The following is a 25945-nucleotide window of genomic DNA, read 5'->3' on the forward strand; positions in this document are numbered from 1 at the left end:
GTCTCACCACAATAAGTATAGTTACCAGCTGTCACCATACATTACAGTATTATTTACTATATTTCTTTATGATTAACTTTTCATGTCCATGATTTTTATATTTTACAAGTGAAAGTTTGTACTTCTTAATCCCCTTCACTATTTTGCCCATCATTCCACTCACCTCCCCTCAAGCAACCAATAGTTTGTTCTCTGTATTTAAGTGTCTGGTTTTTGTTTTGTTTTTTAGATTCCACATTTAAGTTGAATCATATGGTATTTGTCTTTCTCTCACTTATTTCACTTAGCATAATATCCTCTAGGTCTGGCTGTGTTGTTGCAAATGGCAAGATTTTGTTGTTTTTTATGGCTGAGTAATATTTCATTGTATAGATATATACCACACCTTCTTTATCCATTCATCAATCAGTGGACACTTGAGTTAACTCCATATTTTAGCTACCATAAATAATGTTGCAATAAATATAGAGGTGCATATATCTTTTTGAATTTGTGTTTTCTTGATCTTTGGGTAAATACCTAGTAGTGCAATTACTGGATCATATGGCATTTCTATTTTTAATTTTTTTATATCTCCTATACTGTTTTCTACAAGAGTTAGACTAATTTACATTCTCACCAGCAGTGCACAAGGGCTCCCTTTTCTCCACATCTTTGCCAACACTTGTTATTTCTTACTTTTTTCATACTAGTCATTCTGACCAGTGTGAGGTGATATCTCATTATGGTTTTAATTTGCATGTCCCTGATTAATGATGTTGAACATCTTTTCATATGTCTGTTGGCATCTGTATGCCTTCTTTGGCAAAATGTCTGTTCAGCTTCTCTGCCATTTTTTCATGTGTTTTGTGTGTATGTATTGAATTGTATAAGTTATTTTGGATATAAACCCTTATTGGATATATTATTTGCAAATATTTTCTCCATTCACTAGGTTGCCTTTTTATTTTGTTGATGGTTTCCTCGGCTGTACAAAGCTTTTTTACTTTGATGTAATCTCAGTAGTTTATTTTTACTTTCCTTTCTTTGAATAAGGACACCTAGTCATAAATACATTCCTAAGGCTGAAGTCCAAGAGATTACTGCCTATGTTTTCTTTAAAGAGTCTTATAGTTTCAAGTCTCAAATTTAGGCCTTTAATCCCTTTTGAATTTATTTTTATGTATAAGAAAGTGGCCCAGTTTCAATCTTTTCACGTAGCTGTCCACTTTTTCCAGCACCATTTATTGAAAAGACTATCTTTCCCTCGTTGTATATTATTACATCCTTTCTGTAAATTAACCTATATAGATGTGGTAAACTTTCCAATCTATCTGTTCCACTGATCTTTGTGTCTGTTTTTGTGCCAGTGCTGTTTTGATTATTGTTTTGATTATTATAGCTTTGTAGCATATCTTGAAATCAGGAATTGTAATACCTCCAGCTTTGTTCTTCTCTCTCAAGATTTGGGTATTCTTTGGGGTATTTTTGTGTGTGTGTGTGTTTTTGTTTTTTAAGATTTGGGTATTCTTTGAATATTCAAGATCTTTTTTGGTTCCATACAAATTTTAGGAATATTCTAGTTTTGTGAAAAATGCTATTGATATTTTGATAGGGATTGCATTTAATAAGGAGATTGCTTTGGGTGGTATGGATATTTTAACAATATTCTTACAATCTATGAGCATGGTATACCTTTCAAATTGTTCATGTCATCTTCAATTTCTTTGATCAATATCATAGTTTTTAGAGTACAGATCTTTCACTTCCTTAAATTTATTCCAAGGTGTTTTTTTGGTGAAGTTGTAAATGTTATTGTTTTCTTAATTTTTCTTTCTCCTACTTTATTAACAGTGTATAGAAATGCAGCCAATTTCTGAGTATTCATTTTATATCCTACAACTTTACTGAATTTATTCTAAGAGTTTTTGGTGGAGTCTTTGTGGTTTTCTACATACAGCATTATATGTCATCTGTGAATAGAGAGTTTTATTTTTTCTTTACCAATTTTATTTCTTTCTCTTCTCTGATTGCTTATAGCCAGAACTTCCAATACTATGTTGAATAAAAGTGGTGAAAGTGGACTTTTTGTCTTTTCCTTATCTTAGAGGGAAAGCCTTCATTTTTTTACCATTGAGTATGATGATAACTGGGTTTTTCATACATAGCCTTTAATATGTTGAACTATGTTCCATATATTCCTTCTAAACGCACTTTGAAAACTTTTATCATGCATGGATGTTGTATTTTATGAAATGTTTTTCCTGTATCTATTGAGATTATCATATGGTTTTTATTCTTCCTCTTTTTAATGTGATGTATCACATAGGTGATTTGCAAATATTGAACTACCCTTGCATCTTTGAAATAAATTCCTCTGGAGTATAGTGAATGATCCTTTTTTAATACAGTTTTAAATTCAATTTGCTAATATTTTGAGGATTTTTGCATCTATGTTTCCCAGGAATGTTCGCCTACAGTTTTCTTTTTTTGTAGTGTCTTTTGTCTATTTTTGGTATCAGAGTAATGCTGGCCTTGTAAAATAAATTTGGAAGCTTTCCTTTCTATTTTTTGGAATAATATGAGAAGAATAGGTACTAATTCTTCTTTAAAAGTTTGGTAGAATTCATCTATGAAGCCTTCTGGTCCTGGAAAATTTTGGGGGGGGAATTTTTGATTACCAAATTCAATTTCATTACTAGTAATTGGTCTGTTCAAATTTTCTATTTCTTTCTGCTTCAGTTTTGGAAGACAGTATGTTTTGGGGATCAATTTCATTACTATTAATTAGTCTGTTCAAATTTTCTATTTCTTCCTGTTTCAGTTTTGGAAGACAGTATGTTTTGGGGAATTTACCCATTTATTTCTTCTAGGTTGTCCAATTTGTTGGCATCTACTTTTTCATAGTATTCTCTATAATTCTTTGCATTTTGGTGGTGTCAGTGGTTGTTTCTCCTTTTTTGTTTCTAATTTTGAGTCCTTTTATTTCTTGATGAGTCTGAGTAAAAGTTTATCAATTTCATTTATCTTTTCAAAGAACCAGCTCTTGGGGGATTTTTTAGGTTTGGGGGGGTTGAGATGTTTTTCTTTTTTTTTATTAGTTTCCACTTATTTCCACTCCAATGTTTATTATATTCTTATCTCTATTAACTTTAGAAAAAGATCAAAGCCCAGTTTCCTGAGGTATAAGGTTAAATTGAGATTTTTCTTGTTTCTTATGATAGGCTAGTATTGCTATAAACTTCCCTCTTACAACTGCATTTACTGTGTCCCAAAGATTTTGGACTATTGTGTTTCCATTTTCATACACCTCCATGTATCGTTTGATTTTTCTCTTTATTCATTGACCTATTAGATGTTTAGTAACATGTTGTCTAGCCTTGATGTGTTTGTGTTTTTTCTGGTTTTTTATCATACCGATTTCTAGCTTCATACCATTCTGGTTGGCAAAGATATTTGATATGATTTTAATCTTTTTAAATTTATTGAGACTTGTTTTGTGGCCTAACATGTGATCTGTCCCAGAGAATGTTCCATGTGCACTTGAAAGGAATGTGTATTCTGTTTTTGAATGGAATGTTCTGTATATCTGTTAGGTCCATCTGGTCTAATGTGTCATTCAAAGCCATTGTTTCCTTGTTGATTTTTGGTCTGGATGATCTATCCATTGATGTAATGCAGTATTAAAGAGCCCTACTATTTATTATTATATTACTGTCAATTTCTCTTGTTATGTCTGTTAATATTTGCTTTGTATATTCAGGTGCTCCTATATTGGGTGAATAGATATTTACAATTGTCACATCTTCTTGTTGGATTGATCCTTTTATCATTATGTGATGCCCTTATTTGTCTCTGGCTACACTCTTTATTTTAGTCATTTTGTCTGATATATATTTTTCCATTCCTTCACTTTCAGTCCATGTTTTTTGGTCTGAAGGGAGTCTCTTATAGGCAACATATAGATGGAACTTTTTTTCAATCCATTCAATCACACTATATCTTTTGATTGGAGCATTTGGTCCCTTTACATGTGATTATTGATAGGTATGTACTTCCTACCATTTTGTTTTTCTCTTTCCTGTTCCCTTCATCTCTGCTCTCTTTCTTTATAATTTGATGGCTTTCTTCAGTGTTATACTTAGATTCCTTTCTCTTTATTTTTGTATATATATTATAGATTTTTAATTTGTAGTTACCATTGAATTCATATATAACATCCTCGGTGTAGAGTAGTCTTTATTAATTTGATGATCACTTAAGGTCAAACACAGCCTAAACACTAAATCTTTACTCCTCCTCTACATTTTATGTATGTCATATTTTACCTCTTCTTATTTTGGGTAGCCCTTGACTAATTTTTGTACTTATAATTTTGTCCTTTTCTGTTTTAACCTCCACACTGGCTTTTTAAGTAATTATCTATTACCTTTACTATCTGTTCATTTTTACCAGTGAAGTTTTTTTTCTAGTATGACCCCTTATTCCCACTTAAAAAATTCTCTTTAATATTTCTTGTAGGGGATCCCTGAGTGGTGCAGTGGTTTAGCGCCTGCCTTTGGCCCCGGGCGCGATCCTGGGGACCCGGGATCGAAACCCACGTCGGGCTCCCGGTGCATGGAGCCTGCTTCTCCCTCTGCCTGTGTCTCTGCCTCTCTCTTTGTGACTATCATAAATAAATAAATAAATAAATAAATAAATAAATAAATAAATAAATAATTCTTGTAAGGCTGGCTTAGTGGTGATGAACTCTTGTACATTTTGCCTGGAAAACTATTTTTCTCTCCTTCAATTCTTAACAATAACTTTGCCAAGTATTCTTTGATGTGGATTTTTTCCTTTCAGCACTTTGAATATATGAAGTTTCTGCTAAAAGATCATCTGATAGCCTTATAAGATTTCCCTTGTATGTAATAGTTTGCTTTTCTCTTACTGCTTTTAAGATTCTCTAATCTTGGCCATTTTAATTATTGCATATCTTGGGTGTGAAACTTCTTAGGCTCATCCTATTTGGAGATCTCTCTGCTTCCTAGATCTGGCTGTGTAGGAAGTTTTCTGTCCTCTCTTCATATCCTTAACCTATTCTTTTATATATATAAATATAATTTTTGCTCTTCAGCTTGGTTGCTTCCATTACCCTTTCTTCCAGATCTCTGGACCATTCTAATCTATTGATTCTCTTTAGTGTATTTTTCATTTCAGTGATTGAGGATTCTTTTTATATTTTCTGTCTCTGTTGAAATTCCCACTAAGCTCATCTGTTTTCTCATGTCTAATAAGTATCTTTATCAGACATATTGCTTATCTCTGTTTCTTTTTTTTTTAAGATTTTATTTATTTATTCATGACAGACACAGAGAGAGAAGGGCAGAGACACAGGCAGAGGGAGAAGCAGGCTCCATGCAGGGAGCCCAACGTGGGACTTGATCCCGAGTCTCCAGGATCACACCCTGGGCCGAAGGCAGCGCTAAACCACTGGGCCACCAGGGCTGCCCATTTCTGTTTCATTTAGCTTTTTGTCTGTGGTTTTGTCTTGTTCTTTCATTTAGCACATAATCTTCTCATTTTATCTAACTCTGTGTTTATTTCTGTGTATTAGGTAGGTCACCTACATCTCCTGGTCTTGAGAGTAGTGGTGTTCTATAAAAGAGATACTGTGGTGCCCTATAAGACTATTCCCCCAGCTAACCAGAACCAGTTATTCCAGGTGTGTCCCCTCTGTGGGGGCTGTGTGCACCCTCTCCTTGTGGCTGAGCTGTGATTGTTTTGGGCATGTTGGTGGGTAGGACTGGCCTTCAGGTCAGCCATCTACAATGATCTGCTTTGCCTGATGTGAGCCCACTGGGCAGGATTAAAGCTGTTCAGCTGCAGTCACTGTGACCATGCTGGTGGCTGGGGCTGATGCTCAGCCTGGCTCTTTGCATTTAGCCACAGCTACAGGCACACCACAGGACCGGGCTTTCTCCCTATGCAACCAGCTAAGAGCCCCAGCTGCACAAACTACACTGGTGTAGTCTATCCACCCTCCTCCAGGATAGAACTCACTTTAGAGTTGCATCAGTCCCTGCCTCTGCCAGGTGAAATAGGGCAGAAGCTCTTTAGAAGGACACCTGTCTTGGCAAGTGGGTTGGGTGTGCAGAAGAATGCTAAGGTGGGGGCATTTGGTGCTAGCAAGGTAAAGAGGATGTTAGCTGGAGACCCCAAACATCCAGTTAGAAGATGTCAAGAAAAATGGTGCCCACAAGCACTTTTGTTCCCAGTTAAATCTCCTGCAATTCCCTACCCTTCCAGCACACGTTCTAGGATTAGTCAACAAATCTTCAGGTGCTTTTCAAACTGCTGCTTCTGTGCTGTGTCTTAGGCCATTATTTAGCATGCTGGCTCTTTAAAGACAGGGGCTCAGTTTCCTGTCACCCTCCTGCTCTCCTGGAGCTAAGCCCTGATGATTTTCAAAGGAAAACTTGTCTTTCCAGTGCTGGTCTGATCCCCCTCACTTCTCCATGCTTGTGATAGCCTCCCCATTTGTGGTTAGTCACCCTAGGAGTTTGGGTACTGATCATCCATCCTACCCTTTTTGATGTGCCCTTCTCTCTATGACTAGCTGTGGGAGCAGTCTTCAGGTTGTTTTCAGAGTTAGTTGCATAAATGCAGTTGTAATCCCCATGTGTCCATGGGAGGAGATGAGCTCAGGATCCTCCTGCTCCACCACCTCCAAATCAAGAGTGCCTTGTAAACAAGACACACAGCAGGTCCTCATAAAGGTGCAAATCTGGCAAGCCCCCTGGGAAGAGACGCTGCTGTATTGTGACTCTGAGTAAGTTAAAAGAGTAGCAAAGCCATTGGTTTGCTGTTAGGGAACATGAGCCAGACTCCTTGTGGATAAGTCAGGACAAAGAGCCTCTATAGCCCAGGTGTTTCTCCCTTCTCTGCCCACTTTGTTGAGACTTTTTATCATAAATGGGAAGTTGAATTTTGTCAGATACTTTTTCTGCTTCTATTGAGATGATCATATGATTTTGATCCTTTATTCTGTTAATATAGTGTATCAATATAGTGTATCTCACTGATTGATTTGTGGATGTTGAACCATACTTACATCCTTGGAATAAATCCCAGTTGATTGTGGGGCATCATCTTTTCAGTGTACTGCTGAATTTGATTTACTAATATCTTGTTGAAAATTTTGGCATCTATATTCAACAGAGCTATTGGCCTTGAATTTTCCTTTCTTGTATCCTTTTCTGGTATTAGTATTGGTCTCGTAAAATGAGTTTGGAAGCATTCCCTTTTCTTATGCTTTTAGTAAGTGTTTGAAGAGGACTGTTATTAATTTTCCTTTGAATGTCTGATAGAATTCACCAATGAAGCTATTTGGTCCTGGACTTTTCCTTATTGGGAGGTTTTGATTATTAGTTCAGTCTCCTTACTAGTAATCAATCTGTTCAGGCTTTTTCTCTTTTTTTCATGAATCAGTCTTGGTTTCTAGAAATTTATTTCTTCTAGATTGTCAATTTGTTGAAGTTCTATAATAATAGTAGACTCTTATGATCCTTTATATTTTTTGTGTTATCAATTGTAACAGGTTTCATTTCTGATTTGAGTCCTTTGTTTTTTGGTGACTCTAGCTAAAGTTTTGTCAGTTTTATTTTTTTCAAAGAACCAACTCTTGTATTAATTTTTTCCATTTCTGCTCTGCTCATTGTTATTTCCTTCAACCTGCTAACTGCGGGCGTCCCTTGTTCTTTTTCTGTTAACTGTAAAGTTAGGTTGTCTGAGATTTTTGGTTCTTGAGGTTGGCTTATGTTGCTATGAAATTTCCTCTTAAAACTGCTACATCCATTAAAAGTATTTATTCTTTTAATTTCTTCTTTGACCCCTTGGTTATTCAAAAGCACACTGTTTAATCTTCACATATTTGTGAATTTTCCAGTTTTCTTCTTATAATTACTTTCTAATTTAATTCCACTGTAGTCAGAAAAGGTGCTTGATTTAATTGTAGCCTTCTTAAAATTTGTTTCATGGTCTAGTATATGATCTATCCTAGAGAATGTTTCATGGGTACTTCAGAAGAATGTGTGTACACACACACACATACTTATTAAGTCCATTTGGTCTAACATGTTTAAAGTCAATGTTTCATTATTGATTTTCTGTCTGGATTATCTATCCATTAATGTAAGTGGGTTGGTATAGGGGACTTTACTATTTCCCCTACTATTATTAACTGTATTACTGTCAATTTCTCCCTTTAGATCTGTTACTATTTGCTTTAAATATTTAGGTACTCCTATTTGGGGGTATAAGTATTTACAAATGACATATCCTCTTGTTGGATTGACCTCTTTATCATTATGTAATATTAATCTTTGTCACTTTTTATAGTCTTTAAGACTTAAATGTATGTTGTCTGATACAAGTATAGCTACCCCTGCTTTCTTTTGCTTTCCATTTACATGTATTATCTTTTCCATCCCTTCACTTTCAGCGTATGTCTTTACATCTGAAATGAGGCTCTTACAGGAAGCATTTAGATGGGCCTTGGTAGTGTTTTGTTTTGTTTTTAATCTATTCAGTCACCCTAAGTCTTTTGATTAGAGCATTTATAATTGATTTACACTTAACATAATTATTGATAGGTGTATACTTACTACTTTTTTATAGTTCCTATCTCTTCTTCCTTTCTGGTTTGATGACTTTGATGATATGCTTAAATTCCTTTATCTTTTGTGTATCCACCATAGGCTCTTGCTTTGTGGTTACCATAAGGTGTACATATCATATAACAACTTCTATCTATAACAATCTATTCTAAATTGAAATCAACTTAATCAACTTAAGTTTGATTCCATTCCATTATCAAAGTTAGAGTTATTTCCATATATTTAGCTTTACCAATGAGCTTATTCTTTCATGTTTCCTAGTTACTAATTAGTGCCCTTTTAGTTTAAAGCTGACCCTTTAATATTTTTTGTTCATATTTTTTTACATAAGATTCTTTCATGTCTTTAAAATTGAACATCATCTTGTGAGATTTCTTTTGCTACTGAAGATGTTTTTATTTTCTAATTCAAATATAATTAACATATCCTCTTTTAACATTTGTTTGTGGTTTTGTTTTTGTTTTGTTTTTGGTTTTTTTTTAGTACATCTTAAATTTTTAATCCTTTCTTTACAGGTTACCTAGACGACTTTTGATTAAGAAAACTGTAGAAAGTTAGTAACTGACACAAGCAAATGCCAGGCGGCAGCACATGTCAATTTTCCAGAGTCCTGCTTTGCCGGGTGTCTGAATGCACTGCTTGGGGTTTACGCTCACGGTCGCTGGAGTGGTGGCAGTTTAGTCCACAGGTTGCTTCTCCCTGTATTTCTTTGTAAACTCTTCAGTGTTCTTACAGAATTTTTTATGGTCCTAATTTTTTATTCTTCAGCTAGGCCAGCCCAAAGTGGGTGCTCCGGTGCTATGAGGGACTGGATTACCTGGTCGGTTAGGGTTGCTGGTTTCCAGTTTTCAGCACTAATTACTGGCAGACAGACCTGCCCCTTTTCATCGATATTCGGGTGATAGATCTTTGTTTTAAATGTGATCTTCGGGGGATCCCTGGGTGGCGCAGCGGTTTGGCGCCTGCCTTTGGCCCAGGGCGCGATCCTGGAGACCCGGGATCGAATCCCACATCAGGCTCCCGGTGCATGGAGCCTGCTTCTCCCTCTGCCTGTGTCTCTGCCTCTCTCTCTCTCTCTCTCTGTGACTATCATAAATAAATAAAAATTAAAAAAATTAAATGTGATCTTCGGTGGTTTGAATGGGTACTCTGCTGGAAAGTTGATTTCAATTCTGAAGGCCCCCTTATCATATGGAGGGTTGTCAGGAACAATAAGCCCTGGCCAAGTCAATAAATTAGCTTCATCAACCTGATGTTACAGAAGTTTTTCATTCCACATTTGCAGATTTCTTCAAGCTCCTTCATCAGCCTCCTGCTGGCCATCATCTTGGATCTGGTGCTGCTGCTTTCCCCTAACATTTGTTTTAAGGCTGGTTAATTGTTAATTGATAGTGAATTCTTTAGCTTTTGCCTGTCTAAAAAAACTCTCTCCTTCACTTCTGAATAACAACTTTGCCAGGTAGAGTATTCCTAGTTGGAAGTTTTCCAGCTTAGTTGGTGACTAGCTAAAGTTGCAGGTGAGAAGACAATGACACAGTATATTCAATGTTTTTGCAAAGAAAAATCTGCTGATAGTCTTATCAGGGTTCCCTTGTATGTAGCAGGTTGTTGGGGTTTTTTCTTACTGCTTTTAATATTTTCTCCTTATCTCTAACTTTTGACATGTTAATTATAATGTGTTTTGGTATGGGTCTCTTTGGATTCATCTTTGGCATTTTCTCAGTTTCCTGAATCTGATTATCTGTTTCCTTCTCCAGATTAGGGAGGTTTTTAGCTATTGTTTCTTAAAATAAGTTTTTTGTTCCTTTTTCTCTCTGCTTTTCTGAGACCTCTATAATGCAAATGTTGGTCCATTTGTTGCTGTCCTGTAAATCCTGCAAGCTATCTTCAGTTATTTCATCCTTTTTTTCTCTGATTGGATGAGTTCCTCTAAAATTGGATGAGCCCTATTTTTGAGGTGACAGAACCTTCTGCTTCATGTAGTTTGTTGTTGAATCCCTCTAGTATTTTTATAAGTTTCAGTTACTGTGTCTTTCAGCTCTTTCACTTCTATCTGGCACTTTCTTATACTTTCTATCTCTTTTTGAAGTTTCTCACAATGTTTATCTATAGTCATCCATGCTGAATTTCTATAAGCTTTAAGGTGATACCAATGTTACTGGTCCAACTGCCACCCTTTAAAGAGTATCAAGACTTGGGGCATTACAAATTATAGGGTACTGCTTGATCTCACAATCCTATTGTTATTTTCCTATTGGTGACAGTGCTGAAATGTGCTTCAAATTATGGATGCCCTCTACACCTCCACATTCCACTCTTGTGAGAATGAAAATGGTAATTATTTCTTACAAGAAAATCCTTTTGGAACAGTGTCATGCAGATATCTGTCTTTCATGTTCCTACCTCTTTGAAGTCTATGGAAACCATGCTGATTTTAGTCTAAGTAGAACTAAGACCACTTTCTCAGCTCTAACAACCTGGCTTCATGTAATAATTCAACTTTCTTTTTTTAACCCAACATACGTTTATGAGGCACCTGTCTTGGGTGGCAACTATGTTCCATAAAAGCATGTGTGAAGGAATGAAACTGAAAGCAGCCCCAGAATGTTTGCATGAAAACAGGTGCTAGATCATGAGGAGTCTTGTATGCTCTATGAGAAATTTGGATTTTATTATGAATGCCACCTTGTTTGGAGGGGGAGAGAACTCACACTTTTAAGAGTATATATTCAGCAGTATAGTACTGAACTAAAACTAGAGAAAGAACTAGAACTGAAAGACTAGAGAAAGAAACCTAATGTAACAGAGAAATGGTGCTGATATAAATGAAAGCAATGGCATGGCTTCAGTGGTACTTGGTTATCACAGATGAGGAGGAAGCTAAGATGATACATTTATAAATGGACTCAACAATTAGGGATGCAGAAATAAGAGAATTAATTAAGAAATTCTTTTGAACATGTTTAGTCTGTTTAGATATTTTCAATAAGCTGTTGGATGTAGACCTGGCACTTAAAAGGGTAGTATAACTCAAGGAGGGGGAAAGCATGAGATAAAGAAAGGCACAGGTTAGAACCTTCAGGAGCACTAATTACTCTGCAGAAACAGGAGGGGGGAAAAGATAACCTAATGAGTAGAAAAAGAAAGTATATTCACAGAAGGTAACAAAGGAGTTTCCAGAAAGAAGGAAGGATCGGAGGTATCAAAATGTATCAGAAAAAACAAGCAAGGAAAAGTAAACATTAGCCAGTACCCAGGGGAACTTGAGTGACAGACAGTTACTGGTGACCTGTGAAGGGCAGTATTAGTATGTCAATGGGCACTTAAATCAGCAGTTGAGTAATTTCCACTGTGGTCAAGGGGCAGTGACATCAGTAAAATGACAGACTAGGTAGCCCTAAGTTCCCATTCCCCTACGGAAACATCAAAGAACAACCAGAAATTGGCTGAACTAATCCTATAGGAGTAAAAGCTTACAACGACAAAGCAAACACCCACATAAAAATCCACCTTTTAAAAAGTAGGAAATTTTGTGGCACTTTCACTCATGCTTTCCCACCCTCTCCCCAGATGGCACAGTCTTGGCATAGAGGCATCGGCAGTCCATTTCCCCTCTTCAATCCATGTCAGGGAACTACCTGAATGAATAGTCTGTCTCAACTAAGATCTCAAGCTGGGGGGAAGAAAGGCAGCCACTGCTTCTGAAAGTTGTAGGGGGACTACAGACCTGTAGACATCTGGGGCAAGAGATTACAGATAAGGATATTAAAAAGGCCATCAAAGGCCCTGAGAACTTGGGAATGAGATGCCTTAGGAAATTAAGACATTAGGAAGCAGATATATGGACAGGGAAATTGAGAAAGCTACATGCAGGCCCAGGCAAGATATATACTCAGAAAAGACCTGAGCATAGCCTAAGTTTTCATTGCAGGCTGATCCTTAGGCTCAGAGCACACCCAGCTAATCAGGGAAGGAGTGCCCAAGCAGAAAGACCTATACAAAAACTGAGCAAGATGTTTTTTCAAATGTTATTTAAGGAGAAAAGCAGGAAAATTCACAAATATTGGAATATTGGAAAATACCTGAGACAAGTGAAAATAGGGGAAGCAGAGAACACAGTGGTCAGAGCAAAATTTATATTTATAAATGCTTACATTAAAAAAGAAAGACTTCAAAAAGCAACCTGACTTTAGGCTTTAAGGAACTAAAACAACAAGAGCAAACTAAACCCAAAGCTAGTAGAAGAAAGGAAATAATAAAGAGAAAAGTGGATAAATATATTATTTATAGATAAAAGAAACAGAAAAATCCGGGGCACATGGGTGGCTCAGTGTTTGAGTGTCTGCCTTTGGCTCAGGTTGTGATCCCGGGGTCCTGGGATCCAGTCCCACATCAGGCTCCCTTCTCCCTCTGCCTATGTGTCTGCCTCTGTGTGTGTGTGTCTCTCATGAATAAATAAAACCTTTAAAAAAAGAAATCTATGAAACTATAAGTTGGTTTCTTCTCCAAAATGGACCAACTTTTAGCTACCTGAGAAATAAACAAAAAACTCAAATTATTAAAATCTGAAATAAAAGTGATAACACCAAATCTGTACTATGAACAATTGTACACCAACAAATTGGATAACTTAGATGTAATAGACAATTTCCTAGAAACATACAACCCATCAAGATCAAATCATGAAGAAGTAAAAATATGCATAGACCTATAACTAATAAGGAGATTTGTTCAGTAATCAAAGACCTCATAAAAGAGAAGCCCTGGCCCAGATGTCCTCACTCGTGAATTCTACCTAATACTTAAAGAAGAATTTATGCCTAAGTTTATTCTTCCTAAAAATTGAAAGAGAAAGAATACTAACACTCCCTAAATCATCCCATGAGGCCAAGATTACCCTGATAGCAAAGCCAGAGGAAGACAGTTCAAGAAAACTAAAAACCAACATCCCTTTTAATTATTGATGCAGAAATTCATGTAGTGAAAAGATACTCTGTATGATTTCATTTTTTTAAATTTATTAATACTTGTTTTGTGGCCTAACATGAAAAAAAATGTTTCTGCTTTGGTTGGGTTGAGTGTTCTGTATAGGTCCCTTAGATCCAACTGGACTTAGTCTTGCTAAATTCTTTTTTATTGATCTTTTGTTTGGTTGTCCTAGCCATTATTGAAAGTAGAGTATTTTAGTGGCCAATTATTATTGTAGAACTGTCTATTTCTGTTGTCAGTGTTTGATTCATGCATTTTGGGGGTTTGGTGCTTCTGCATATATGTCAACTAGTAGTTGTTATATCTTGGCCTTTATCAATACATAATTTTCTTCTTTGTCTCTTACAACAGTTTTGACTTAAAATTTATTTCATCTGATATTAGAATAGCCACAACCCTCTTTTGGTTACCACTTTTGCATGAAGTATCTTTTCCATCCTTTTACTTTCAGTGTCTCTTGTAGATAGCAAAGAGTTTGATTATTTTCTTCACCTATTAAGCTAATATTTGCCCTTTAATTGGGGAAGTTTTTCCCCACTTGAAATAATTACTGATAAGGAAGGACTAACTTTTGCAACTTTGGTATGTCTTATGGCTTCCTTCCCGCCCCCCTCCTCCATTCCTTCCATTACTGCAGAATCCTCAACAAAATACTAACAAATGAAACATAGCAGCATATTAAAAGGATTACAAACATTCAGGTAGGATTTATTTTTATAAGGATGGTTCAACATATAATTCTTAACCACTATAATGTACCATGTTAGCAGAAAAAAAGGAAAAATACACATGATCTCAAATGATGAGGAAAAAGCACTTGATGAAATTCAAAATCCTTTTAGGATAAAAACTCAACAAACTAGCAATAAAAAGAAACTACCTCAAAATAATAAAGACCACATATGAAAACCCCACAGCTAAAAGAACCCATAGCTACCATAATCAACAGTGAAGACTGAAAACTTTTCCCTAAGATGAAGTACATGACAAGAATGCAATGTCCACCACTTCCATTTAACATACTATTGGAAGTTCAATTAGTCAAGAAAAAGAAAAGCCATTCAAGTTGAAAAGGAAGATGTAAAATTATCCCTGTTCATAGAGGACATGACTTCATATGTAAAAACCCTAAAGATCCCAATACCACTACCAGAATAAACCTCTTATAGCTAATAAATGGATTCAATATAGTTGCAAGGTACAAAAATCAATAGAAATCAGTTGCATACCCATACATGAATTATAAATAATCTGGAAAGGAAATTAAGAAAATCATACTACTCAGCTATCAAAAAGAAAAATGTTGTCATTTGCAATGATTTGGATGGAGCTAGAGTGCATTATGCTAAGTGAAATAAGTTTATCAGAGAAAGACAAATACCATATGATTTCACTCATATGTGGAATTCAAGAAACAGGTGAACATTCGGGGAGGGGGAGAGAGAGAGAGAGAGAGAGGGAAACAAATCATGAGAGACTCTTAACTGTAGAGAACAAACTGAGGGTTGATAGAGGTGGGTAGGGGATGGGATAGATGGGTGATGGATATTAAGGAAGACATTTGTTACGATAAACAAGGTGGTTATATGTAAATGATGAACCACTGAACTCTACTCTTGAAACCAATATTGAGCTGTATGTCAACTAACTAGAATTTAAATTTAAAAGAATAAATTTGACTCTAAAGTGCCAGAAACAAAAAAAAAAAGAATATCATAATAGCACCAAAAAATAGTTATAAACTTAACCACGGAGGTGAAAGCCTTGTACATTGAAAACTATAAACCATTACTAAAAGAAATTAAAGAAGAAAAAAATGAAATGACATCCTGTGTTCATGGATCAGAAAACTTATTATTAAAATGTTAGTAGGGCTCAAATTGATCTAGAGATTCAAAATCCCATGGACTTTTTTGCAGAAATAAGAAAATCCAACCTAAAATTCAAATGGCATATCAAGAGATCCTGAATAGCCACAAAAATTCTTGAAAAAGAACAAAATTGGAGGCTTCACACTTCCTGATACCAAAACTTGCTACAAAGCTACAGTATTCAAAACAGTATAATTCTGGCATATGGTCCAAAAGAATGGAATAGAGAGCCCAGAAATAAACTTTTGTATATATCAGATGAAGTGTGCCAAGATTATACAATGAGGAAAGAATAGTCTTTTCAACAAATGGTGCTGGGAAAACTGGATAACCACATGCAAGAGAATGAAGCTGGATCCTTATTTTAACTATATATGAAAATTAACTCAAAATGGATCAAAGACTTTATCCTTACATTTAAGAGTATAAACTCCTAGAAGAAACATACAGAAAAAGCTTCATAATATTGGATTGGCAGTAATTTTTTGGGTAGGACACTAAACTCACAGTTAACCAAAGAAAAATTAGATAAACTGGATGTCATCAAAATTGAAAGCTTTTCTAATTAAAAAAAAATTTTGAAAGCTTTTCTTCATCAAAGGACACCATCACCAGAGTGAGGAGACAACCCACAGAACGGGAGAAAATACTTGCAGATCATAAATCTGATAAAGGATTAATACCCAAAATATAGAGAGGAGAACTAGAACTAACCAACAAAACACAATGCCTAGAATACACATTTCTCCAAAGAAGATATATGAATGGACAATACACACAGGAAAAGATGTCCAACATCACTAGCAATTAGGGAAATGCAAAATAAAACCACAATGTGATACCACTTCACACCCATTAGGATGTTATACGCAACTAATAAATTATTAGAAACTATATCTGAAACTAATGATGTTCTATATATTAGCAAATTGAATTTAAATTTAAAAATTAGATAACAAAAAATAAATAAAAATAAAAAATAAAAAGTAGATAACAAATGTTGGTGGAAATATGGAAAAACTGGACTCTGTGCACTGTTGATGGGAATGGAAAACAGTATAGCAGTTTCTCAAAATACTGAACATAGAATCACCATATGATCCAGCAACTCCACTCTGAGTACACACTCAAAACAATTGAAAAGATATGAACAAATATATGTACACTAATGTTCACAGAGCATCACAGTGGCCAAAAGGTGCAAAGAACCAACATATCCATTGACAGATGGATGGATAAACAGAATTTAGTATAGACTCACAAGAGAAAATTACCCAGCCTTCAAAAGGAATGAAATTCTCTACATGCTACAATATAAATGAGCCATGAAAACACTAGCTAAAAGAAGCCAGGCATAAGAAAATTACAGGCTAATATCTGCTGAACATAGATGCAAAAGCCCTCAACAAAATTTTCACTAACCAAATTCAACAGCGCATACTTAAAAAAATCACACACCATGAATAAATGAAATTTACCTCAGATGCAAGGATGATTCAACATCCACAAATTATCAACATGATACACTACATCAACAAAATGAAAAATAAAAATCCTATCTCAATAGATGCAGAAAAAGCATCTAACAAAATTTAATACCCATTCATGATAAAAAACTCTTAACAAAGTGGGCATAGAATGAATGTACCTCAGCATAATAAAGGCCATATATGATAAAGCCCACAGCTAACATCATTCTCAGTGGTACAAAGATGAAAGCCTTTCTTCTAAGCTCAGAAATGAGAGAAGGATGGCCACTCTCCCCATCTTTATTTAACATAGTGTCAGATGTCCTAGCTAAAGTAATTAGATAAGAAATAAAAGGCATCCAAATTTAAAAGAAAAAGTAAAAGTGTCATAGTTTGCAGGTGGACACGCTATTATGTATAGAAAACTCTAAGGACTCTATCAAAAACTGTTATAATAAACAAATTCAGAAAGTTGCAGGATACAACATCAATATACAAAAACCAGCACCAAACTATCAGAAAGAGAAATGAAGAAAATGATCCCATTTATAATTACATCAAAATGAAAAATTATGAAAAAGTTTAAGAAAGTGATTATTGAAAACTAGCAGACATTTATGAAAGAAATTGAAGAAGACACAAATAAATAGAAAGCTATGCTGTGCTTATGGATTGGAAGAATAAATATTGATAAAAGGCCCACATTGCCCAAAGCAATATATGGATTAAATATAATCCCTATCAAAATTCCAATGACATTTTTCACAGAACTAGAATAAATAATCCTAAAATTTGTATGGAACTACAAAAAAAAAAAATAACTTGGCAAAGAACAACAAAGCTGGAGGCCTCATGATCTCTAATTTCAAACTATTTTAAAAAGCTATAGTAATCAAAAGAGTAAGCTATTGGCATAAAAACAGACATCTGTCAATAGAACAAAATAAAAACCCAGAATTAAACTCATGTATATATGGTCAATTAATTTACTACAAAGGAGCCAAGAATATATGGTAAGGAAAGGACTGTCTCTTTAATAAATGAGGTTGGGAAAACTAGACAGCCACATACAAAAGAATGAAAATTAACCAGAATCTTCATCACAAAAATTAACTCAAAATAGATTAAAGACTTGAATATAAAACCTGAAATCATAAAACATAGGCAGGGGCACCTAAGTGGCTCAGTTAAGCATCCGACTCTTGATTTGGGTTCAGGTCATGATCTCAGGGTCGTGAGATCAAACCCTGTGTTGAGCTCCGTGCTGAGTGGTTTCTGTCTGTTGTCTGTCTGTCTCTCTCTCTCTCTCTCAATCCCTTTCCCCACCCCTCACCCATGCTCCCTTGCTCTCTCTCTCAAAAAACAAAAACAGAACAAAACAAAACAAAAACATAAGCAGCAAGGTCCTTTGACATAGGCATTGACAGTGTTTGGGTTTTTTTTTTTATTGATACCAAAAGCAAAAGCTACAAAAGTAAAAATAAGCAGTACTACGTCATACTAAAAAGCTTCTGTACAGCAAAGGAAATCATCAACAAAATGCAAAGGGAGAATGAAAATAGGAGAAAATACCTGCTAATCATAAATCTAATAAGGGCCTACTGTCCAAAATATATAAAGAACTCATGCAACTCAATAGCAAAAAAAAAAAAAAAAATCCAATTTTTAAAATGAGAAGAAGCTCTGAAAATATCTTTTTCCCAAGAAGATATACAGATGGCCAACAGGTACATGAAAATGTATCTTGGTACATAATCTCAAATCATCAGCAAAACCACAATGAGATATTACTTCACACCTGTTAAGATGGCTATTATCAAAAAGACAACAATTATTGGCAAGGATATGGAGAAAAGAAAACCCTTGTACACCATTGGTGAAAATAGAAATTGGTGCAGCCACTATGGAAAACAGTAGGGATGTTCCTCAAAAAATGGAAAATAGAACCACCATATGAACCAACAATTCCACTTCTGGGTAGAATTTCTCCAAAGAAAGTGGAAACACAAACTCAAAAAGACATATATACTCCTATATTCTTTGCATTATTTACAATAAACAAGAAATGTAAAAAATCAAAATGTCCAACAATGGATGGATGTAGTATGGTATATAGATAATATATAGATTATATATATAGATTTCATGTGATATGTATGTAGAATCTAATACACACAGACACACACACAATGCACAGAATAGATTGGTAGTAGTTGCCAGAGGCAGGCAATTAGAAGATGAGAGAAATGGGTAAAGGGGGTCAAAAAGAAAAAAATAAAAGCTTTTTTAAAGATTTCTGCTTATAATTTTGAAGGTTAACAGCCCCCCTGCAGACCCTTGGAGTCCAAAGATCCCCAAGAGCTTTTTCTCCAAAGTGACCTCTAAGGCATGTCTGTTCCCTTACTCTACCCAAATAGCAAATGTTGGTTAAGGGCCTGCTGCCTTTGTGCTTTACGGACATGTTGTTGGTATGGGATTTCCCATGACAGTTTGGCTCTGGCAACTCTGGAAGAAGCTGAACAATCTCTGAGCACCTAGCAGGAGAATATGAACAGGGACTAAACTATACATACCTCAGTCTACTTCTGTTCAGCTGTGTCGGGTTTAACCTGGAAAAAAACGAAGCCAAAGAAAGGAAAGAAATGATGGACTTGTTAATTTGCCTGAATTTAGCAAGAAAACAAACCAAATTGCCCTGTAGACTGAAGGAGCACCTAGAGTTCTTCTGCTCTAAAGCTTACCACGGGGATCCCTGGGTGGCGCAGCGGTTTGGCACCTGCCTTTGGCCCAGGGCGGGATCCTGGAGACCCGGGATCGAATCCCATGTCGGGCTCCCGGTGCATGGAGCCTGCTTCTCCCTCTGCCTGTGTCTCTGCCTCTCTCTCTCTCTCTCTCTGTGACTATCATAAATAAATAAAAATTAAAAAAAAAATAAATAAAGCTTACCACGCCACATTCTTGTGCATTATGCCAAGAAACCTTTGATATGGTTCATCTGGGGAGGGAGTGGACCTTCTCTGACTGGCTCTTTACTACCATTAGCCATTTGCTAGCAGAATGCTTCTAGAAAAGCTAACCATTCTGCCATGGCACAGAGAACAGAGAAATGTGCCAATGAATGTCCTTCAGTTAACACAAAGAGGGGTGAGATGAATGATCTGAAGGCCTCAAAATGCTCAGAAGGACTCTGCATCCCATGCAGCCTGAGCATTGCAGCCACACACAACCCCCTCCAACTTGGCTAACATTACCCATGTCGCCTTTATCTGCCCCCCAGTGCAATGGGCCTTGCATCGGGCCTCACCTAGCCGTGCAACACAGACAAGTGTTTTGCCAGACGCGGGATGGCATCACCTTACCATCAGAGCAGTGCAGCGCTCTTCCGAGGTAAGAGAAAGCTATGGACTTCCTTTCCCAAGCCCCTGGGTCAGTGGCATGGAAAGATAGCATGAGTGGATGTTTCTCCTCCAACATCCCAAGGTCCTTGTGGTCAGATACCCTTCCCTTTCCCCTCCTTCTCCCAGGCCACTGTTCTCCCTAGAGATAGATGCTTTGTGGTGGCCTTGCACTTAGTGAATGGGGCAGGCTGACCTCTCCTCTTTCGGAGATAAAGAGTACAGACGGTGCTGTGCCTCCGAGGGTGGCCTGATACCACAGGAGATTGGCACGAGCCCCAAGGTGGGCAGGAAGTGAGGTCCACGTGGTGGACATCACACCTTAAGGGCTCCAGCAGCCCCTCACACTTGTTGGCCTTCTACAAAAGTTATGCTGAAGTGAAGGCCCTGATCCCTGGGTCTAAACCTATCATTCCGGGGCACCCAGGTGGCTCAGTGGTTGAGCATCTGCCTTTGGCTCGGGTCATGATCCTGGGGTCCTGGGATCGGAGACCCACATTAGGCTCCCTGCAGGGGAGCCTGCTTCTCCCTCTGCCTATGTCTCTGCCTCTCTCTGTGTCTCTGATGAATAATTAAATAAAATCTTTCTTAAAAATTTTAAAAATAAAAAATAAAATACACTGAGCAGGCCCAGGCTAGATGGCTGTCCCCATTCCCTGTCATACTTGTCTGTAGAGGTTCCCCTGGGGTGCAGGCCTACCATCCCCACCCAAGGCCCCAGCCTCTGCCAGCCTCCATCCTGGAGAGAGTTCATTCTCGGATCATGCAGTGATACAGACTTTGTGGAGAGGAGCACACAGAGGCCCAGTTAGAGCAAGCGGCCTTCTGAGATCTCAGAACAGAGATCAGAAGCCACCTCTGGGAGCACCAGCAGTTCTTGAGGAGCTGCCCGGCCTTGGGTTTGCAACACTGTTTTCCCATCTGTTCCCCGATCCCATGCCCACAGGGGCAGACCCTAACCCTGCCACCCTCCTCCTGCAGGCCCGTGAGCACTCAGAACTGCTGGTCAGAAGCCTGCAGCGTACACTGGAGGGTCAGCCTGTGGAGCCTGTGCACGGCGACATGTGGCAACTACGGCTTCCAGGCCCGGCGCGTGGAGTGTGTGCATGCCCACACCAACAAGGCGGTGCCCGAGCACCTGTGCTCCTGGGGGCCCCGGCCCGCCAACTGGCAGCGCTGCAACATCACCCCATGCGAAAACAGTATGTTCCGACCCCAGGGAGCTTTCTGCCAGGTCCCCGCAGGGCATCAGGTGCAGAAGGCCATGCCTCGGGTCGACCCTGTACCTAGGGCACTAGATCGGGTTTCCCTAGGATTGTGAGCCAGGGCCAGGGTTGGGTATTTTCAGAAGGGTGCATGCAGGTAAGCCAAGACGTGTACAAGGACGTGTGTCCAGGCCACAAAAGAGGGCTGAGTGTGCCCCAAGGCACCGAGCAAAGCCAGGTGCTACTGGCCAAGTCCTAAATGAAATCAGCCTCGGGCTCACCCGCCGTACTTGGCTGGTACCCGGGAGAGGACCACCAGTGCCTCCTGGGGCCCAGGCCACGAGACAAAGTGCTGTCCGCACGATAGGAGCACGCAGAGTGCCTCCTGCCCCGCCGGCCCTGCAGCCGCGTGGCTCCGCTTCTCACTGAACAAGGACCTCCGCGCCTCCTCCTTCCCGCCGCACGGGCACCCACCGGGACCGTGCAGGAGCCCGTGCCCTCCAGATCTGACACTCATGCCCTCTCTCCTCCCTCAGTCGGGATCCTCCTCCGCCCCACACAGGCATTTATATCCCAGTTGGGTATTTTTCCTTCCTCTGGACCCAAAACAAATTGGAGGGGAGACAAAGGCAGGAAAGGGAAGGAGAGAAAGTATAGGCAAAGAGTAAGAAATGTTAAGATGTTGCAATGCAGCTATCCGCTAACCGGGGCCTCTCCGAGCATGGGATTGCCCAAGATGCCCTGGGGGCACCTTGTCCCTTTGCTTATACACTGGGGAGAGGTGATCTTTGTTCTCTGGGTGGTGCCCACCCACCTTTGTGTCAGGAGCCCACCACCATCCATCCTAACAGTCCATCAAAATATCCCCGACTCACGATGTTAATCGCAGATGCGCACCGCCCGACTCAGCACCAGCATCTAAGCACCGTCTGGCCCGTGGCCCTCTGAAGCGGCATGCCCAGGCTCCGGTGCAGCCTGCTGGGGCGGGGGGGACTGGCGCAGGTGCCCGCGAGTGCCAAGCTTCCCGGGGCACAGGCGGCGGGCACTGCGTGGCATGAGGCCGTCACCCCGGCCGCGCTTGCACGCCTCATGCCGGTGGAACAGAATTCAGTCCTCCGGGGCGGGGCGAGGAGCGGCCCCAAGGCGTCAGGGATAAAGGCGGCCCCGAGGAGAGGGGGATGAGCAGCACCCCCAAGGCAGCGGGGCGGGGGCCGGGGGCAGCCCGGGAGGCACGTGGCGGAGTTCCCGAGAGCAAGAGCAGGCCCAGTGCTAGATGGCAGCGGCCCCTCCGGCGCGGGAGCCCCCCCAAGGCCCCGGCTCACCCCTTCCTGTGTCCGTTTCCCAGTGGAGTGCAGAGACACCACCAGGTACTGCGAGAAGGTGAAGCAGCTGAAGCTCTGCCAACTGAGCCAGTTCAAATCTCGCTGCTGTGGGACCTGTGGCAAAGCGTGAAGACGCGCCGGGGAAGAGCTCCACGCTGGCCACGCAGAGGACTCCCGCCACCACCTCGGACAGAACTTAAGCTTTCTTCGTTTATTTATTTATTTCCCTCCCCGCCCCCCCCACACCCGTCCACCCTCTCCCCCCGCCCCCAGACGTGAGGACCTCGTCCTCTCTCCCAGTTAGCTGGAGGACAGAAGGTCGGGGAAAGACCAGGAAAGAGGCCGAAAGGAGCTTGCAGAGCGGACGCCGTCCCAAACCCAGGTCCCAGACAGACCGAGGAAGAGGGAAGCCAGCTCCTGGGGACAACGGGGAGTCAGAGGCCGGAGCAGGCGGAGAGGGCAGGGGGGCCGCCGCGTTCGCAAGGCACCACTGATACAGACTGGGGACAGCCAACCGTGTCTTTGCCGGCAGCACACGGTTGACAGAGGAGCGTGCTTCCAATTCGGTCGTCCTGTGCCTCGGCCTTGGGACGAGCGGGCAGGGAGGGGGGGACGCCACAGCGAGGCAGTGCCCAGGCCAGGACTCCGCTCTTCTGGTGGGGGAGCAATGGGAACTCAAAGCATGGACACCAGCAGTCAGGAGGAGACAACCAGGTGGGCCGCAAGCACCCTGCTTCAGAAAGCCAGCTGCGGGTGGGGAAGGGGACAGAAGCAAAAAGAACCCTGTGCACGCTCCGCAGTGGGCAAGTACAGGTAGATGAAGAGGAGGGAGCAGGCAGGAGGCTCAGGGAAGGGGCACTCGGAACTGCGCCGCACCATCACCGAGGGCACAGGCCCTGGGGGCCCATGCTACGTGGGAGAAGACAAACCCTCCTTGGGGTGCAGGGGAGTCCCCACTCCCCATGCCGTCTCAGTTAACTCTCTGCCTGTACACCCATAGCAAAGCTAGCAAGACATCACGGTCTAGTTATGCAGTCAGGCCACCCTGGCGTCTCTCCCTAAATCAAGAGTTCCACTCCTCCCCCTGCCCCAACTCAGAATTAATAACCACTGATGTGGGCCAGGGGGATTTGGGGCTTGAATAGGCTGGGTTTTCAGCCTGTATGGCCTATGCTACTCCACTCAAGGGCCAGGGATTCGGGTCAATTTGCCAGAGTATCCATCAGGTCTTAGTAGCCACTTCCAAGGACACGGGGTGGGATGGCCGGCTTGTGTGGGCCTTTCTAGGAGCACAGTGAGAGCTGCCCTCCTATTTACACAGCAGCTCGGGGCAGGGTGATGGGGTGTGGTGGCAAAGCCATAGGATAACTAAAGCTTGCAAAAGGGTCCCCAAAGGCTTTTCAACCTGTTTCCCCCACATAATGAAATACTATGAACATTCTAAGAATTAATATCCACCAGTTTCGGTAATTCGGTGAGCAAGGCAGCACACACTCTTCTAGAAATGCCCATCAGCTAGAGTAAAACAGCTGTAGCCAAGTATAGTGGCAAAGCTGAATTTCTGGAACTATTTGGCAAATTGCTCTTTCAACAGAGGGGCTTCGGGTGAGTGGTTTTGGCCACCTCCCCCTGAGTGAACACCACTCAATAGCCAGGGCAACATAGTCACCATCACTCACCCCTTGGATAAATTGTGCCCCCCATACCAACTCGCAAAATGCCACTCACCCCGGGGCTGCCACTGATACCCGGGCTGTGTTTTCCAGCCCACCTGGAAGTCAGAGAGAGGGGGAAAGACAGTATTAAGCTGTGTCCTCCCCAGGCGAGCTATGGACAATTAAGGTTGGGACTCTTTCTTCCTCACCACAATGGGCTCAAGAAATCATGTTCCTAAAAATCGGTGTCATTTTATTTAAAATAAAAGAGAATGTTTTCTATGTCTGTATATCTTTTGTGAATATTTATTAGGATTTCTTGTATAAAAAAGTGCAATATTAATAATTGTACATTGTCATCCAGAAAACAGAATATTTGGGGGACTTTTTATTAACTTCCTGCGGTTATGTTCCTGTAAACTCAGTGGTAATTATTGTATTGTTCCTATTTTTAACAGAACCTGATGTTTAATTCCAGATCCATTCACTGTGTACAGAATAGGTTGTAAAGCTAACGTGGGAGGACAGGGCAGTAAGAGGAGATTCACTTGTGACACAATAGTTATGCATGGGATGAAGACGACAGATTCCATCCTACTAACTGATGTGGTTATTTTTCTAGTTCAATAGCCATGGAAAACCAGTGGCCAATATTTACGTTTCCTAAATAGCAGGTGTCCTCCAGCGCTGCCTCGTGGGGGGCTGCAGAGGTTGGAGTGGGTGTCAGAGCGAGCCTGGAGGACCTAGGTTTGGGGTGGGAAGTAGCGCGCTCCTTGCATGAGGTGAATGTACATTTACTGTTTGTTCTGTGAATCGTGACTCAGCGGCAGCACAAGATTATTAGAGCGGCTGAACAATGTGGCAGGAGGCACTTCCTCCTCTAAAAACACAAAACTGTATTTATATTTTTTGTACAGATAATACAGCTTATTTATTTAAATCTTGTCGTCCGCGTCTCTGTTAAGCCCGGCCTTCCTGTCTTGTTCTGCGCAGGGGGTGAAGATGGTTCCAAGCCACCTGCGTGTGCTCGGCTGACACAGAAGAATTGCAGTTTTCAGCTCTGCCTGGGAAGCTGAGGGGCCCTGTGCTCTATAAGGAAACCCAAAGGTGCTACATTTGTGGATGTGCACATATGTGGGCTGAGTATGGCCCTTGACCGTCATCTCATTTACGGCCGTGCACAGTAGGAAGATGGGAGCCACGGTACCTTCAAAAAGAATAGGCATCTCTGGGGGCAGGTGGCTCCAGGCCAGGTTCCCTGGCGACAGTACAAAGCAGCTGTGTGCTGCAATTCGGGGTGGACACCATTAGTAGGAGCTGACATTTATAGCTCATTACTACATTTCATCCTCACATGAGCCCCAGGATTATTGCCATTTGGATATGGATAGACAGAGGCC

At 40.2% G+C, this 25945-nt stretch overlaps 1 protein-coding gene, 1 long non-coding RNA gene and 1 pseudogene across 4 annotated transcripts in view; 1 reads left to right on the plus strand and 2 right to left on the minus strand.

Moving 5' to 3' along the window:
• Positions 1–21391, minus strand: part of LOC118350348 (uncharacterized) — a 37121-nt gene extending 15730 nt beyond the window's left edge. The window contains exons 1-2 of the long non-coding RNA XR_007414013.1: positions 19710–21391; positions 19542–19577 (exon numbers count right to left, since the gene is read on the minus strand). This is a non-coding gene — a long non-coding RNA (uncharacterized LOC118350348). The remainder of the gene's footprint in view (positions 1–19541; positions 19578–19709) is intronic.
• ADAMTSL1 (ADAMTS like 1) overlaps positions 1–25485 on the plus strand; it is an 873193-nt gene extending 847708 nt beyond the window's left edge. For all 3 annotated transcript variants that reach the window (XM_049116156.1, XM_049116157.1, XM_025431965.3), the window contains 3 exons: positions 20246–20355; positions 21345–21565; positions 22914–25485. In XM_049116156.1, the coding sequence (XP_048972113.1) occupies positions 20246–20355; positions 21345–21565; positions 22914–23020 (438 nt within the window). In that variant the 3' untranslated portion in view covers positions 23021–25485. The remainder of the gene's footprint in view (positions 1–20245; positions 20356–21344; positions 21566–22913) is intronic.
• On the minus strand, positions 9093–12859 carry LOC112649624 (ubiquitin-conjugating enzyme E2 L3-like; annotated as a pseudogene).
• Positions 25486–25945: the final 460 nt, after the last annotated feature.

Source organism: Canis lupus, chromosome 11 (assembly GCF_003254725.2).
Source record: "Canis lupus dingo isolate Sandy chromosome 11, ASM325472v2, whole genome shotgun sequence".
In the NCBI taxonomy this organism is placed as follows: Eukaryota; Metazoa; Chordata; class Mammalia; order Carnivora; family Canidae; genus Canis; species Canis lupus.